General features: G+C 39.2%; 1 protein-coding gene across 1 annotated transcript; it reads left to right on the top strand.

The window, feature by feature from the left end:
* Positions 1–2,767: 2,767 nt before the first annotated feature.
* On the top strand, positions 2,768–5,447 carry LOC131692667 (uncharacterized). The gene is made up of 4 exons (XM_058979831.1): positions 2,768–3,813; positions 3,876–4,071; positions 4,127–4,542; positions 5,277–5,447. Exons 1-4 carry the CDS (start codon positions 2,779–2,781, stop codon positions 5,373–5,375), a joined length of 1,746 nt encoding a protein of 581 aa, XP_058835814.1. The 5' UTR covers positions 2,768–2,778; the 3' UTR covers positions 5,376–5,447.
* Positions 5,448–17,701: the final 12,254 nt, after the last annotated feature.

The following is a 17,701-nucleotide window of genomic DNA, read 5'->3' as shown; positions in this document are numbered from 1 at the left end:
TGCAGCCGTCCGATATTTTATATCGTTTAAGATGACTCCACCCGGAAAAAAGAGGCGTTATCAACACACTAGTGCAGCCTTCAATTAAATAAAAACAGCAAATCTCGATCAACCAACAAAAAAATATACAAAATATAAAATATATGAAATATAAAATATAACCGGAACAGGATCACCGGGAACAGATTTGGGGTTCAATGCTCTTCAAACCAGATAGCTTCATACTCTTCTTCACTCAACTATCCTGGAATCTTCCTTGTATCTTCCTTTTCTGGTTCGGATCGCCTGTCGTAAGTCGACCGTTCACCTCTTCCGGAAAGTCGCCTTCACTTCCTCCGCGTATTAACAGCCAAACACAAACGAAATTTAAACCACCAAACCGGTGCTACTATGAAAAAACTTCCAAAATAGTAGAAAATATCGCGAGAAAAATTATCGACAGAAAAAAATGAACTGTTTCAAACCAGATCTCGCCTACTCTTTTTCTCATAACTAAGCTAACCAACTTTTACGAAAAAATTAGTACACTGTGCGGACTGTTTGCCTGATCGTGGTGAACGATTCCGCTTCGATGCGGTATGGTGTACGGATTTTTTCGTCAGAGTTGGTCAGCTTATTCATGACAGATACGGAAGCATCACAGTCGACCTCCATTTGCATCCCTTTACCATCAATGTTTACCTTCATTAAATATGGACTATTAATCTTATTAATTGACGAAACATGCATTCAACATAAATCACCTGAATCGGAATCGCCATCGTTATCCGAAATACTTGTATTTAGATGATTGAGAAGATCCAAAATATTGTCCTTAATGCTCCCAGAGAGCTGCATGATTTTGCGAAACAACTATTTGGCGTAAAGTAGCCCCCAGTTGGTGCTAGTTACTGACGAGATTAATTCGAAACACAAAAATCGAACTTAATTTATGTTAGGTCCTGTGCCCTAAAAGCGAAAATTGATTTAATCCAATTTTCCCTTTTAGGAAATAATATTGCTTTTCGTAGTTTTATTATACAGTCTTTTAATAAATTACTTCTGTAATATTAATTGGATTGAACCATCATTATCCACGAAACAAAATTTTCTTGATGGTCAACATGACAGTTTCTGTAGGACGGGTCGATGCTTTTCCGCCAAAATGCAGTTTGTTATTCATTACAATCTTGGAGGATGGTTTTAGCTACGTACCTGCTAACAACGATGCATAACGCTCCCGCATAAACCTCCATCAAAAGAAGAAACATTCCGCAGCTCTTACGAACCTTTCTGCTACCAAAAAAAACGGAAGTACTCATTCAAGTCGGAAGTACGCAACTGGCCAAACTGACGAACAATCGGAAGATCATAACAATGAAAAATGGTAGTCATTTTTTGTGCTCCGTCTTACGATATCCATTCTTTTCGAAAGCCTTTTTATGTCGAGCGACGGATTTAGAATTGTTGAAAGACGATTTGTGTCGGAAATTATCAAACGAACCGATTCTGTTTCCTATTTGCACAGGTTGACAAAGAAAGGTGACAAATTGATTTTTTCCTGATTTTCGTTGATCGTCCAGCAATACATATTGTTTCTTTCTCCTTTCAAGAGATAACAGTCATAAATATAGAGAAAACAAATTTGTTCCGAACCTATTTGCTTCAATATCATAAAATCGTAATCCCATAAGCATCATAAACATCATCCATCGCCGTTATTGCCAAACAAAACACGATCCCGTATCGACCAGCATCAGGAACACACCCTCACGCGGTGTTAAAAGGCTCATTTAAAAGTAACTTATCGCATTGATTGTGATAACAACCCTCGTTTTTGGCACTTTGGCATACACACCGAAGTAACCCGCGGAGACAGCTTCCCTATGGCAACAGTTCAAATATTGACTTTTCATCGCCCCATCCAACGCTCCCTCTCCATTTCTCAACCAGCCTGCTACATCAGAAACAATAAACTCTAGAACCCCATTTAGCAACGCCTGCTTTTCCGCGCCTAATCCAATGAAATTGAAAATTAACCTCGAAAAATCAACACCGCAATGTAGCGAAGCGAGCCCAATCTAGGGGGAATAGTGCCAATGAGTTTTCGCTCGCTCATTTCCTTCCTGATGGTGAGGAATCGGAAAGCGTTGGGAATGGCTTTGTTTGTGTTTTACTACCGGACGGAAGTTGGGACATGACGGATGATTGAGCCGTCTTCAAGTAGGCGGAATTTTACGCGGTGTATGCTGCATTAGAAAATAGCTCGGTAAACCAGAAAATCTCAACCCTGGCCACGTGCTCACGCTCTAAAAGGGGGAATTTAGTGTGTAATCCTTTCTCGCTGCCCAGGCCGTGCGCGACCAACCGACCGAGGGGTGGGTGTGACTAAAATCCTTTGATCAGTGCTAATGAAGATAAATTGGGCTCGATATTAAAATGCCTCCTGGTGTGAAATGATACGTCAATTGGGTGTGGGGAAATGCATGCGAGAATATGAGCAATCGAACTTTTAATATTTTAATTTTGTCTGTTGCTCGAGAGACATTCTATTATTGGCTACAGACTTGTTGATATTGCTTGTTTGGATTCTATAATGCAACAAGTGGGCATAGTGAATAAACAATCAACAGATGTTCTACAAATTTGTTTTCTATCATTAAACATTCCAATTTACTTCCTTGGCAACCGTTTCCCGTCGATCCATGACGACCGGTGTCCAACGCCAACTTTGTTATATAAACCCAAACACAGTTTTCCATTTTTTTCAACCTCCATCAGAGCCGAAATTCCAGAATCATGAATATATCCTCCAAAACCGGACTGATCGCGAGCCCTCGGAAGCGAATCATCCGCCCGAAGCAGGAATTCGATCCAGCCATCTTGGCACCGTGTGCGATTACCCGTCAAGTCCCCCTGGCACTGCGCCCCTTCGGTGGACTGTACAATCCGTACTCCAAGGGTTGCTCCGTTCTGTGCAATCATCCGGCGGCTCAGGACGTTAAACATGTCGTTCGACTGGCTAAGGATGCCTGGATCAATGAAGTTAGAACGGTGCACAGTGAGAAATTGATTCGGAAAATTGACGGCCCAGGTCGTACGTTGTCCAAGGATTCCGATCTACCGGAACACGTACCGGAGGAGTTTTTCCGCCGATACACGGATACCGATTCGCGACCACTGACTCCCACTCCTACCGTAGCTAGTGGACGTACCCGAGCGAGCGTCGGTGGATCCCACATGACACGGCGTTGTGTTACGCCGGAGCCCCAGACACAGAACTTGCAGGAACGGAAGCAACTAATTCTGGACTTGCGGCGAAGTCACAGTCAGGAAACTCTGTACTGGAATGCTTCATCGGAACTATCGCCTAGTCAGCTACAGGATCCTTCCTGGATGCAGCATCACAGCCAAATTCCACAAACGGTTGACGAAGAGCGTGTTCTCGGGGACGAGGCGGAATCAGACAAGGAAGGGGCCAAACCCACTCCGATGACCTGTATCAATGCGATGGAGGATGGTGAAGAAGATCCTCCGAGAAGGCGGGGCAAGCGAAGAAAAAAGTCCAAGCAATTAACGCAGACCATCAGCTTCACGCCGAATCAGGATCCGGAGACTCAGGTTGCTACGATCGATCCGGACTCGCCGAATTACTCGGCTCGTCCCTCGCTGATACCGACCGGTCGTAGCCTACTGAGCTCGGCGGAGACGCCTCCGAGGGCAAGCGTTGCGGAACCAGTCGAGTACGTCGAGTGCTTCCTGGATGACGAGGCACTTTGTTTGCTGAGACGTGGCCTGAACATCGATATTGTGGAGGCAGTTTTCGACAGATACGTGAGAGATTTTGACCTATCTTCCTAAAAAACCGTTCACTCAATACTTGATCTTTTTCGTAGAAATCCCGCGCCATGAGGGAAGCATTTCGTACGGCTACTATCGATAAACTGAACTTCCAATCAAAAGCCGTACGGCAACTACATGACACCATGGATATCCACGACATAGATCACGACAAGTGGATTGATCTGCCCCGAAAATACTCCAGATCTTCAGCTCGTTTTGAGTTGCCAATGGACACCAGGACACTTTCAAGTATCTTTTTCATCATTACCTTAAACTGATAAACATTTTAAACTCCAACTTCCAGTAATGACCCCGATCGAGTACCTCAAGCACCACGTGGTGCTCAGCGACGACCGGAAGAAGTTATATCATAGAATTTTTGTACGAAACCTACCGACAGACGACGTTAAAACGGCACATGAATCGTTCGATAACGAATCCCTACCGGAAAACGAGGCGCCTGTGCAGGTCGAGAGCTTGCGCAATCTGCTTGCCGATGTCACCCGAATCATTCCGATGGCAAACTTTGACAAAGCGATGCACGAAGCTCTCGGGTTTCACGGCACGCCGGAGAAGATTTTCGAGATCCGGGATCTGCTGGAGTTGAACTACGAGTACTACCAGGAGATTCCGATCGACTTCCGGTCCTGGTGCGGGATCGTTGCATTCGCCGAGCGGTACATCATCACGCAGGATCGCAAAACGGATCCGTGCAATGAGGTAGGATTCAGAGATTGTCGGGTTCAGGGGGTTCAAATTTAAAATTGGGATCATGGCGGGTTTTGAGAAACCAACGGATTCACGTTTGACCAATTCAATTGAACTTTATGGTGACGTCACAAATGAACACGAATGTGCATTTTTGACAGTTCGCTTGTACTGTTTACATGGTCTTAGAATTTGTTTTTGTGATTTACTTCGAGCAAATCTAGTCATCCACAAAATTTCTCTAAATCCATGTAAACAGTTCCAGTGAACTGTCAAGATAAATGAGGTTGACTGGGTGAGTAAAGAACCTAATGGTCAGTTGAACATTATTATGTTCTTTACTGGCACAGTTAACCTCACTTTTCTTGACAGTGCGCTTGTACTGTTTACATGGACTTAGAAAAAATTGTGGACGACTAGATTCGCTCGAAGAAAATCGCAAAGAATTTTTCTAAGACCATGTAAACAGTACAAGTGAACTGTCAAAAATGAACACTCAGTTCATTTGTGACGTCAGCGTAATGTATTCAATACGCTGACGTCACAAAAGAACTCTAGTGTTCATTTTGACAGTTCGCTTGCACTGTTCGCATGGACATTTGCAATTTGCTTCGAGTGAATCTAGTCGTCCACAAAGTCCATGTAAACAGTACTAGTGAACTGTCAAGAAAAGTGAGGTTAACTGTGTCAGTAAAGAACCTAGTACGTTGAACGTTAATTAGCTTCCATTCTATCTATTTTCACAGCTGGAGATGGTTGACTTCGAATCGCTGGCGCGACGAATTCGCTCTGCAAAACCGTCAGAAAATTTGGTCAAAGTGTTGCACATCATTAAGAACAACTAAAAAGCGGCAATGCAAAGAGAACATTTCATTTGAAAGGTGAATAAACAATAGTGGGTTTCTGTTTTATAGATAGTTGGGTGAACTACAGTGTCAATTTAACATTTTTATGATATCTTTAAGTCGAAATAAAGAAAACCTTACATTCTCTTAACAGCTTGTTGTGTGCTTGATCCTCCCTGATTCGACTATGTTCAACTCTGTAATTTATGTCAGTAATGTCATTTCTTCATTTACATAAATCGGTATTTTATTTTTAACAAACCGCCAAAGCATTTTCTTAAACCCACAAATCATTAAACAAATTTGCATTTTGCTAAAACCATCAGCAGGTTCGTTGGCACACGTCCCCCATCCTGCGTATACAAATCAGCACTATAATACACGTAAAACCCACATTGTACCTTTTCGGACGCTAATCACTTTCTTTTCGCTCGGAAACAGTTGCATACAAATTCCCAGTGCAAACGAAATCCTCCAGAATTTATCGAAATTCCCCAGATTTATCCAGTCGAACAATGGTTCGACCAATCGTTAATGAGCCAAAGCAAATAGAAAATAAACTGCTTAAGTAATCTCTATCTCCCGTCCCACTCTGGCTAATGATGTATGTATTCTCCACTTTCCGGCGAGCCGACGAAGAAAAAACAATTCACGTAAGTGGGAAAACACTCCCGTATCCAAATTGTTTGAATCTGTTTTTCAAACTACCTAACTTGTCTACCCTAAACGACAAGATACTGCGAGAGGCCTGTCTAGGGACCCCTTCCATTTCGTTGATTTTACCCCTTTTTTGTGCACGACTCGCAGTCAGCCATGAAAAGTGCGTTCTTTTTTTCAGAGTGCCCGGCAGATTAATGCAACCGTGATTTCGTAAATCATTGCTGTCATCATAATGGATTGCCGAAATTATTGTATCCCATGTAACCCGTTCGTAGTTTGAATCGAGCAGCGCATCAAAACAAGTTGTTTTTGCAAAATCATTCGCCTACGCACAGAGATCCTATAAACTGAAAAAAACAACTCACTCGTCGTTTTCTGTAACGAAACATTTTATAGCTTTTTAAAGAGTCGATTTCGTTCATTTCACGAATTGAAAAAATGCGACTTGACGAACGAAAATTTTCAAAATTTTACATATTTAGTGTACGTTGCACGAAAGTTATCGTACATGACGGAACTATTCTTCGCGAATGAAACGAAATCTTAACAAACATGTCAAATGCTCCAAAGTGCAAATGAGAGCCTCTCTTTGTTTACTTTCTCTTTCGATTATTACGGTGTCAGCATAAAACTTTTTCAATATTGTTTCAGGATATATCGAAAAACGTTGATTTCGACTAGCATATTATGCTAAGAGTTAATGACCAAACGTATAAACGGACGAGTTATTAGCGAAAGAGAAACTGTCATTTTCACTTAGGACCATTTAACATTTTTGGCTAGAAATGTTTCATTATTTTACTAAATGTTTTTATATACATAGTACGAATATTTTTGAAAAAAGCGACTTTATTTTTCATGCACTGAACTATTTCGTTAGTCGCACTATTTTATTTTGGTTCATCGAGCAAAAGTTTTCAAGGTTTTAGATAATATTTGTTCATCCGATATTTGAGAATATCGATTTTTTAATAAAAAAAAAAAGATCGATCTACAAAACTCGATTTCATTTCAATTTTTTTTAATTCGTTTATTTGGCACGGCTCATAGCGGTAGCTTAACGGAGCCGTGGATCTTTTATATGTTTACAATACATGTAAAAATAAAAATACAAACAAGAATTAATTAATTGGATCTCGTGCGCGCAACTTTTTATTGCGAGCGGAGACCTTTTTTCGCGAGGTCTGTTGGCAAACAGCGTCGGGGGGTCATTTAATTCTCTCTTGTTTTTCACGTCCCGGTCAAAGCTGGCTCGGTGTCCGGGATCAGATGTTCTCCCTTGCTTCTTGCACTTATTGTTGATCAGTGTAAATCCGTCGTCATTGTTACTGCATTCGTTGCCGAAGTTGCTTACAGTTGCTTTTGGGGTGCTGGATGATTCTTTTGCGGTTGTCATTATGGTCTGAACAGCTGCCACAAATTTGGCCACCGTTTGTGGTTCAGGCATTGGTATTGAACACTCTGTTTTAGATTGGTTTGCCGTAGATGAGTTGGCAATCGCTTGAGATGCATTTTGCTCTGCATCTTCCGCGCAAGGTTGTCCATGATGAGCTGTCTGATTACAATACTTGCAAGTAGGAGTTTGCCCCTCATGGGTGCATAGTGTAGTTTGCATAATTGTAGTTCCGTGAGTATTGAGTTTTATTTCCCAGTAGGAGGGTATAGGCCTTTCAACCCGCATCCTCACTACAAAAACGCCGTTAGGAGTACCCGGGAAGAAGTTTCTCCAAGTATCAGGTGTAACGGATTCTACTTCTCCGTATTGCGACATGCATTTTGCAATTGGCTCAGGAGGGGTACGAGGAGATAGGTCATATAACCTTACATCTTTATAGTCACTCTCAATGTATACGGGAATCTTAATTCCAACGTTGTCACTTTCAACCACGTGTTTTAAGTTGTTCTTCAAAACGAAACGCTCGGCTTGTGCTAACGTGTTGAATGATATTAACACTACATTGCGAAGATGATGATACTGAAGGTACAAGACTTCCACAAGCCTAAGTTGCATTTTTGCCTTCAGAAGGTATTCCACTTCACTAAAACTCGGTCGTTTTAAACAAAATTTAAAATCAACGACCGCTGCGTTGGGTCGGAGTAGAGCTTATTCGTCAACTTTACTCATGATGACAAGAATAATCCGATATTTCCTTTGTTCTCGAGACAATACACACTAGATCGAGAGGCCTGTTGTTCACTTGGCTCGATTGTACGTCTGACTGCGGCAGAAGTAGAAAGTAGACTGAATCATTTCAAATTGCTCACCACTAGAATGCTTCTATTGTAAAAACCCGACAGAGGAACCACCCCACAGTGGTCGGAAACGCCAAAAACGTGAACTTAATTCACTAGAGGTCAAACCATCGAATATATTCACAGAGTGTCTTTGGAGGAATTGTTCGTATGAATATTCCCCACAATCTGATAATAATTTAAATTAGACATGGCTTACTATGACCTACTAAAAAAAATAACTTTTTATACAGACGAGATAGAAAGTTGGTATCTTCGACAAAGTTTTAGAAATGCTTATAGTGAATAATTTTGTTGAAGAACTTGAGCTTGTAGGACTAAGCGTTATCGATTTATAAGGCGTTTTCTATGGCAACCCCTTTAAATCTAGTTTTTTTAATATAACTTTTTTCATTGTGACTTTTCGGGCCAATTATGTTCAAGATAAAATGGTTTCAAAACTATATAATATTGTCGAAGACTGTATGTAAAAATACTCATTCGTTTCAAAGTTATTGAAGAATTTTACATTTTATTTACACCAGCTTCAACTACTTATAAGAAAGAAAGGTGCAAACCAAAATACACGAACAGGCACTTTTTTACTTGTCTAAACTATGCACAATAAAGCTAAGAAGGTTTGGTGCGCGGTACTTTAGAACCCTATGAATAGGGTAAGCTTACTTTATTATGTTTTTTGACGCCCCTGTTAAAATGCAGAAAACATATATAAGTCAAAAAATTTGGCCCTCCGGGATTAACTTGATCATTTTCAGAGTGATTGCATAACCTTTCTTAAATTTAGGTTGAGTTTTTGAGTTTTGCATCGCTTTCGCACTTATTAGTGTTGTCAAAAACAAAGCGAGAGATTCGACTCAGTCGAGGTCTTCCATGGAATAAGGTACTTTTGAGTTGTTTGAGGTATACTCAAAATTAGGTAGATTCAACTTAAAATTAAGTATATTTTACTCAAGGTTGAGTATAAAAAACCTATCAATGATTTGTGATTTTTGCAGTCGTTGAAGGGAAACTACCTTCAACACGGTTTACCTAATTTTACCTTATTCCACGATACCCCGATATTGAGTTAAAAGCGCTCAACTTTTGGTAGTTTTTCGTAGCCGTGTAGGTGGAACCCACTGGTTACATGATCTATCTGCCACATGTGTTTGACTTTTTTCAATACAGCGTTTGATCCAGGCTCAAACTTATGCTTCTAGAAGCTATGGGAATTAAGTTGTTCCAGTGCGCTTGCTGTTTGATCCACTTGGGCATTTGGTTATATGAATGATATTTGTCGTCCTTAAATTGAACGATTTTTGTTTTGATTAGAAGTTGATTTCACTCACTGACGAACAGAAGCATGGTTTTGGGAATATTTTATTTTTCAAATTACCTCCCTTCCTACACTAAACTTTATTCATCGCAGTTTCCTATCGTTTTATGTCTCAAAGATTTTAATTGGTTTGTGACAACTCTCCGAAGCCTATAAGCTTTTTCTTGTGCTTACAAAGTGCGCCATATCATATTTGTTTTGATTTGGACTTCATTGTTTTAGATTAATAGAAATGTCAACCATCAACGGCATTATAACGGCATCGCGGACTACCGCTTACGGCTTACAACTACAGGGTTTTAAGGCTCTAAAGTATAGCCACAGACTAACAGACATAACACTATGAGGAAATTTCCTAAAAAACATCAATCTGACAATTTTCCCAGAACACTAGCTCCACCGGTCTAAACACTCATTTGCTGGTGGGTTGCCCCTCAGGTTTGGGAACAAATTTTCACTAGTGGTCTATCCCCCATATGCTTGTTCATATGTCAGTGGCGCCATAATTGCAAATGTGGCCACAGTCCCAACTACAAATATGTTTAAAATGACCGTTAAAGCGAGCGAAACATTGTTTTCGAGTATTATGTCTGTGAGTCTGTGGTATAGCTTCATATACCCATCACGGTTGAAATAAAGTACCCATTAATGAGTTTTATACTACCCATCTCCGACAAAACTGGAAAAACTCATTTACTGGATAAACATCATATACCCACTATTGGGTATTTTCAGTATACGTCAGAAAATGGGTATTTTTCTACCCATATTTATCTACTACTTCCCGGTCAAACCATTCGGAATTTGATTCGGAATCCTGAATGGAGTCAGTATGGATTCCAAATCAAATGCAACAACCGTTTCCGCCTCAGAATCGGTTGTTGCATTTGATTTGGGATCCATACTGACTCCATTCAGGATTCCGAACTGGTTCCGGAATGAGTTTAACTGGGTTGGAACTGAAAATGAGTTGAAATTTACCCATCGTTAAGTACTTATAGAACGGAAGAAATTTTGTTACAAATCATTAGAATTCAAACAATGAGCAAACTATACATATAGTTTATCGAATATTATCACTCTTTATTCATTGAGCTTCTTAAATCTTTCGTTCATCGTTAGTCATTCGTCCGCATTCAGATGGCCACAATATTCCTCAGTATCAACACAACCAATGACAGGTATTCCGACGGGGTGTTGTATACGGACACATATCAGTAACGTTCGCCAGCAGAAGTTTCTGCTTGTGGTTGGTCATTCTAGGGATTTCCGGAGCTATTCGAAGCTGGTCGTAGACGGGATTGAACATTCCTAAGGAAACGTACACTAATTACGTAAGGCTTTTTTAGAACTTTTCAACCTCCCCCTTTCCCCCAGAGAAGAGTTCGTAAGATTTTGGTGAACTCCCCCTCCCCCCTACATAAGACCTTATCATGATTTGTGTAATTAAAATATCATATACGAAAACGATACTTATAGAACTATTAAAAGAAAATTCTGGACAAAATTTAACTATAATCATCTGCAGTAATTTTATTTGCATCCTCGCCCAGTAGAAATTTCAGATTAATTTTTTGTAGATATTCAGCAACTTTGATTTGGTCAACATTATTTGCTTCGCTATATTCCACTTTCTTTGAGTCTATTTCCTTGTGATGTAGAACTCAAAAGAATTTATAACCTCTTCTGGTGTGAATTTATTCACACTATAAGGGTATCAACACTTCTTAACTTGTAAGACAGATTGTGACTCCAGTTTTTGATCAGAACAATGTACCACCAAGAGTCAAGAAATTGCTGTAACTGCTCCAAAACCATCGACAATTAAGCCACTCCTCACGTTGGCAACAACCAACAAAATTCCATAACTAATTTAACTATCTTATTCTGTCACTGCAAAACACTTCAATTCGAGGTCCGCCTTTCCTTGACCATGATGTTCAATATGTGCTTATATTGTTTGATATACAAAATGTGCATGGCACAAATAAGAAATAGTTTCTTTTCTTATGAAAAGAATATTTTTCTTATTGATTTCATTTTTCATGCATGTTTTATGATATTACGTAAGAAGGGAGGAACCTTCCCTCCCCCTCAGATAAGAATTTGTAAAGTGGTTTTCGTTTGAGGCGAAACTGAGTCAGTTCCTAACCCCAACTGCTGTCAAAATGTATGAACTGACAGCGGTTGGCGTTAGAACCTGACTCAGTTTCAGGTTCAAGCGAAATCGCCATAAGATATTGTGAAACTCCCCCTCCCCCCATATGCCCTTACGTAATTTGTGTGTGGCCCCTAACAATGGACCTTTGGAAGAACGAACAATTTATTAAGTACGGAGGCTCATTTCTTTTGGCACTATCAATATTTACCAGCTCATGTCAACCTGGCTTTTCCTACTGGATTCCGATCCGGTTACAATAAATCAGTTCGGTTTAAAAATTGCAAAGTCTTTTTCAACCATTTATGGGTAGTAGATTACCCATTTTTCTTGTAGGGTAGCATAATTAAGGTGGGTAATATTTTAATCAGTTTCTAATTCAAAAAAGTACCCAATTTATGACAGCTGGATTGGAATTAGAAAATAGATACTTCTGATACTCATTAATGGGTACTTTATTTTAACCGTGCATATACGAACTATTTTAATGCTTAATGTTCGTAATGCTTATAAACATTCGCAAAGCTTGTATAAATCTTATAAACATGTGCAAAGCTGATATACAGCTTATAAACATTTGTGAAGCCCATATAAAGCTTATAAACATTGGACAGCTCTTATATAGTCAATATGATGCTTACTTTAGTGCTTAGTGGTTTGCTGGGCAGTGTTGCTTTCCACTGATTTTGAGACGATATGCATATATGCTATGCTGTTAGGGGCTCTTTAAGTGTTCCACAGTTTTGGAATGATTTAAAGGGAAACATCAAACGCTCCTTCGTCGTGTTCGTGGCAGTTGTCACGACTCACATTTATCCTGCTAGTTCCATATCCATTTCTAAGATGTGTCATAAGATCTTCAACTAATCTGAAATATTTGTTAGTGCCCAAGCTAATTTAATGTTTTCGAGATCAAATTTGAGCTCAGCGACCCAAAATATATAGCCTAGGATGAAATTCCCTAAAATGTATATGACGAATGAATGGGACGCAGGATAAAGGGAGGGGGGTTGATGTAGGGAGCGGTGGTGCAAGGATAACTCGGTGGGAGGAGAGGTTGATGGAGGATGCAACACCTAACCGCATTTTATACCCTCCATTTGAGACTTGGTTTATGAAAAACGGTTCAGTCACCATCGAAGAACCGATGTGACTTGAATTTTGGAATACGCCCAGAACTAGACAGTTCCAGAACTGTCAATAGTGAACAATATATTCAAAGAATCTTTGATTGGCCATCAGTCATCTAGACCTGCAAATAGAAGTAATTTCAATGGATTTTTAACCTTATCTTTCATTTGAAATCAAGTTTGTAAAAATCGGTCAAAAATTCCCTGAGAAAAAGGAATGAAATTAATTTAGGAACTTCAAAAGTACCCGGGGGCATCAAGAACTGTCGTAGGTGGCAAATGTGGTCAAATCCACTTTAATTGGTCATAAGTGATCTAGACCTGCAAATCCAAGTAATGGTGCAGTTTAATATGTGTTACATAACTTAGATCTCATGGTGGTACCGGTTTATATGGAAAGTTGCTGTGTGACCGCACTTTTCAACCCGTAACTCCGGAACCAGCAGTCGGATCAGCTAAAAAATCAATAGCAGCTAAGTCTCTAAGTCTAAGTTTCTGAAAATCGGTTCAGTAATTTCTGAGAAAATTGTGTTTGTTTAAATGACACACACAGACATTTTCCGATCTCGACGAACTGAATCGAATGGTATGTGACACTCGGCCTTCCGGGTTAAAAAGCCGATTTTTAGAGTGATTGCATAGCCTTTCGAGTGTACTTGATCTCACTTGTAGTTTTTCCTTTCTCATGCAAAGCAAAGATAAAGTACACTCGCTCTCCGCTACGTAAAATAAGGAAAAGTATCTCGAGAAATTGTTTCATTCACAAATCTACCACTCATAAAGATTTTCGAAACTTCAAATACTGATTGCAGATGCATTGCTACGAGGACTATCGTATAAATTGTAATTTTTATACGACAAACATCATAAATCTACGCCTCGTTTACCTTCATCCCATTAGGAATCAATTCCACTTTTTTTGGCAGTCCTCTGCAGTCAATTTACAAAAATTACTTCCGAAATTGATTACTTGCAGTTATTGTGTACGAATCACATTAGGGCGGCAAATAGACCAAAAAAAACCAAACCGAGAAATGCTAGTTCATCATACTGTTTTTTTTTTGTTGTTGTCCTTTATCTGTCTCTACTCTGCCCTTCTCCAAAAGTGAACCGGAATAGTTCCTCCTGAAACTTCTATTATTGCCAACCAGACAAAGGACGAGGGTGAAAAGTTTGTTCAAACATCGCTCGGCCTGCGGACTGGCGGTGAGGAGTCGTTCTCGTCGGTATAGGACACTTACGCCTGAAACGGATAGCCCATCTCAGCCCATGTTGCACGTTTGTATTCCTATATCCGGTCACATCAATTACATCAGATTTAATTCAAAAGCCCATTGGAAGAAAATTTTCGGCTAAAGCTTGGTCGCGTCAAGAAAAGGGGAGGGAACACTGTCGGTTTTGTGTGTAGCTACAAAACAGAGAGGGAATCAGCTGAGTTGGAATCGACGGCCAAGTCAAGATGCAAGTTTGAAGGAATGCACGTTTATTCTTATGATCTGGTCATCGCATTATAGGCATTGGGGAGGGGCGGGTGATAAAAGTCGTTCCGGAGTTATTGTTCGGTTCTATTTGCACAGGATACGGGGTCCTCCTTCGGACAAGTAGCCGGCGGGACGGAATGAATTTTCTTGCTTGTACACAATAACAGTGATCTACGTTCATCTTTTATTGACGGATTTCAGTCGGAATTGCAGCTGAGTACATACCAAGCGAAGTGTCCAATGTGATTTGCTGATTAATTGTTGAGAAGATTGTGCAAAGCGAGCCTATGTACGTAAACGTTTTTTTTAAATAATGCCAGGTGTTGATTTTAACTTATAATAGGTGCCGTGTGCTGGGCAATATTCTTGAATGTCCACCGTACAGGTATATTTTAAGCTTGCATAACTTTTTTATGTACCGAAATTAACCAAATTTCGCAGATAAATTTGCTGGTGATGGCCGGTTCAAACGGAAATTCGCTTCAAAGTACTTGATTTGGCAAGCAATATGCACTTATGACAAACGTAGTGAACATTCGTGATCAAAGGTACCATGAACGAGAAGAATTATAAAACCGCCTCAAAAACCGTTGTTTTGACCTGATTTGGCCTTATGCCACTATTTCAAAACCATTCAGGAATGGTATGTGGCTAATTCGGCGGATTTTGTGTCGAAAACGACTGTACAAGCACTGATGGAGGGCGTCAATCGCAAACGTCGAGCATTGTACTCAAACTATGCAAGCTGAATTGAATACTGAACTACCGTAAAATTATGATTTCATTTCGATAACTGTGGCCGATTTACCTATCAATTTAACGTGTCGAAATAATGAACTGCTCATCTTTTATCAACGTGTAATTTTAACGGATGAGTGTAATTTCAAAGCGTCACTTTAGAAGTTAATCACTTCTATAGTGACGCTTTGAAATTACGCTCATCCCTTTACTAAATTATAAAAGGTGAGTAGTTCATTATTTCGACACGACAGGGTGGTATTGAATTTTATTGTTTTAGGGAGGCTATTACGAAGATTATGGCCGTATTTTTCAAATATAATGTGAATTTACATTAGATAGTTCATATAACTTCGTAGAGAGAAAGTATTGATGCTTCACCTATAGCCAATGGATGGTAGACGATTCATCAGACTCTTCCATAAATGCCGCTGATTTGAATGTTTTGAAGTGTCTAGGATTTGCTCTGAGTACCATATATTTTGTTATCTAATTTTTTGGATAGTCTCAGATTATGCGGCACTTAAAAATGGGAATATTTTGTTAAGTTTTTGATTTTTTCAAACTGTGAGCAGCCGGCTACCAGTGTTTATGAGAGTGTTTATGCAGCACATAGAATCATTTTGTTATTTCTACTTTAAGATATATTTAATGAGCTGGCTACAGTCAGCTAACACGTAGTATTAATAAAAAGTTATGAGAGCGCGAAGTGATAATGGAAAAGTATTTCTTATTCTTCATACAGTCGTGATTCGCTGGTTGGACACTTTTTAACTGGAACGCTTTTCAGTTGGTCCTATGCTGGTTGGACCATTGTCCAACTAAAAAGCATCTGAATGTCAAAATCTTATGTCAAATTTACTTTGACAATCAATCTGACAATTATTAGAGATGTGAATAGATGCAATTACACTACTAACGTCTCCTTTGGAGAATTTTAGACATCTATCAGTCGGTCCAACTAACGAATCAAATTACTTGTTACCATTTACGGAATTTACGGAATCAAGGCCCGTTGCTAGAAAAGCTTCAGGAGGGATTTGAAAATTTATTGTGTAATGTTACTTTAATGACGAGATGACCGATCAAATAAGCACTGAAATTGGAAACAAATCCGAATTAAAGAAAAATAAAAAATAAATTGTCTGCCAGTACATAAAACGAAAAACATTTTGTACTCATATTTACATGCTGCAGAAATCATTAAAAGGAGTTCCGTTTACTCCCCGAACCGAAATATTTCGGCGATCCATTCCGAATTTAGCATCCAGAGGATGTTGACAAAAAAATGAATTGTTTCAATTTACCAATAAAAAATCGGATCTGCCAGGCGATTTGTAGACATGCATGCATATTTAAAATGTTTGATTGAAGATTCTGATTTAACATAAAATTTCACGTTTTGAATCCAAAGGAGCGCAAATGTTTATTTTTCAAACAATCGCCGAAAAAAATTCTGACATCCAACTTTTTTAGACCTTCAGTTAAACATGCTTCTGTTGTCGAATTTCCTTTTGTTTTTATTCACGGGTTGTATTAGCTTTATTTTATTGTTGTGGAATTATTGTTGGAAAATCATAACAAGCGCTATTATATACATTTCACGCGTAGTGTTTGCTTCTTCCTCCCAGGTCAGAACAGGCCGTGTGTATATTGGCATAAGAAAAATAGACAAATACATATTTTTCGACGCAGACGTAAAGTCCAAATGAGTTCTTTTTGTGCTGTTTGCCTTGCTGGCGCTTATCGCTAACATAACAAAACCATGTAAGTATATCGTACTGTGGTTTCGGTTGGTTCTTACCAATTTAGTTCATTTTTTGACACCTTTGTTTATTCCTACGAAAATTAGAAAAAAAAAAAACATCACGTTCTCCAATGAGAGGCGCGATCATCATTAGTTTTATTGGTTCGGGAAAATAATTCACACTCTCGCCATATTAGGAAGCTCTACGTGCCAAATAAAATCCAGATTCTGGTGAGACCAAGTCAAAATTCAATACACGGCCTACTAAACCCCTATGCTATTCATGCAAATTTTCTTGTTCACATTAGCGCTGATATCAAGTGATATGCGGATTACCTTGATATCCGACGATATTAAGTACCAAGTGGCGGATCAAGGGGGAGGGTCCTAGGGTCCGCACTCCCTCCGATTTTTATTTCACTTACTAGAAAATTTTAAATTAGTTTAAATTTAATATTAGTTTAAAACTCAAAATCGGGGCTACCCTGTTTGGCATAAAGTCACTTGGCCTAACGTCACTTGGCATAACGTCGTTTGGCATAATGCCCATATGGCATAAGAACTAATTTGATAGTGGTCATTTGGCATAATGGTCATTTGGCATAATGGCCATTTGGCATAAAATGTACAGGACATTGAATGCTATTAATGCCGTTTGGCATAATGGTCTTTTGGCATAATGGTCGTTCAGCATAAGAGCTATTCCGCATAAAGCATGAAAATACTCGTTCAAATTTTTAGGGGTTTTGATTCAGTGAAATAACATGTTAATAAAATTATCATTAAAAAATATTTTAATGTTCATCAATTTAATGTTTAATAATTTATTGCGAATCTTTTCTTA

Source organism: Topomyia yanbarensis, chromosome 3 (assembly GCF_030247195.1).
Source record: "Topomyia yanbarensis strain Yona2022 chromosome 3, ASM3024719v1, whole genome shotgun sequence".
Classification (NCBI taxonomy): domain Eukaryota; kingdom Metazoa; phylum Arthropoda; class Insecta; order Diptera; family Culicidae; genus Topomyia; species Topomyia yanbarensis.
This window is presented reverse-complemented; position numbering and strand designations above follow the sequence as displayed.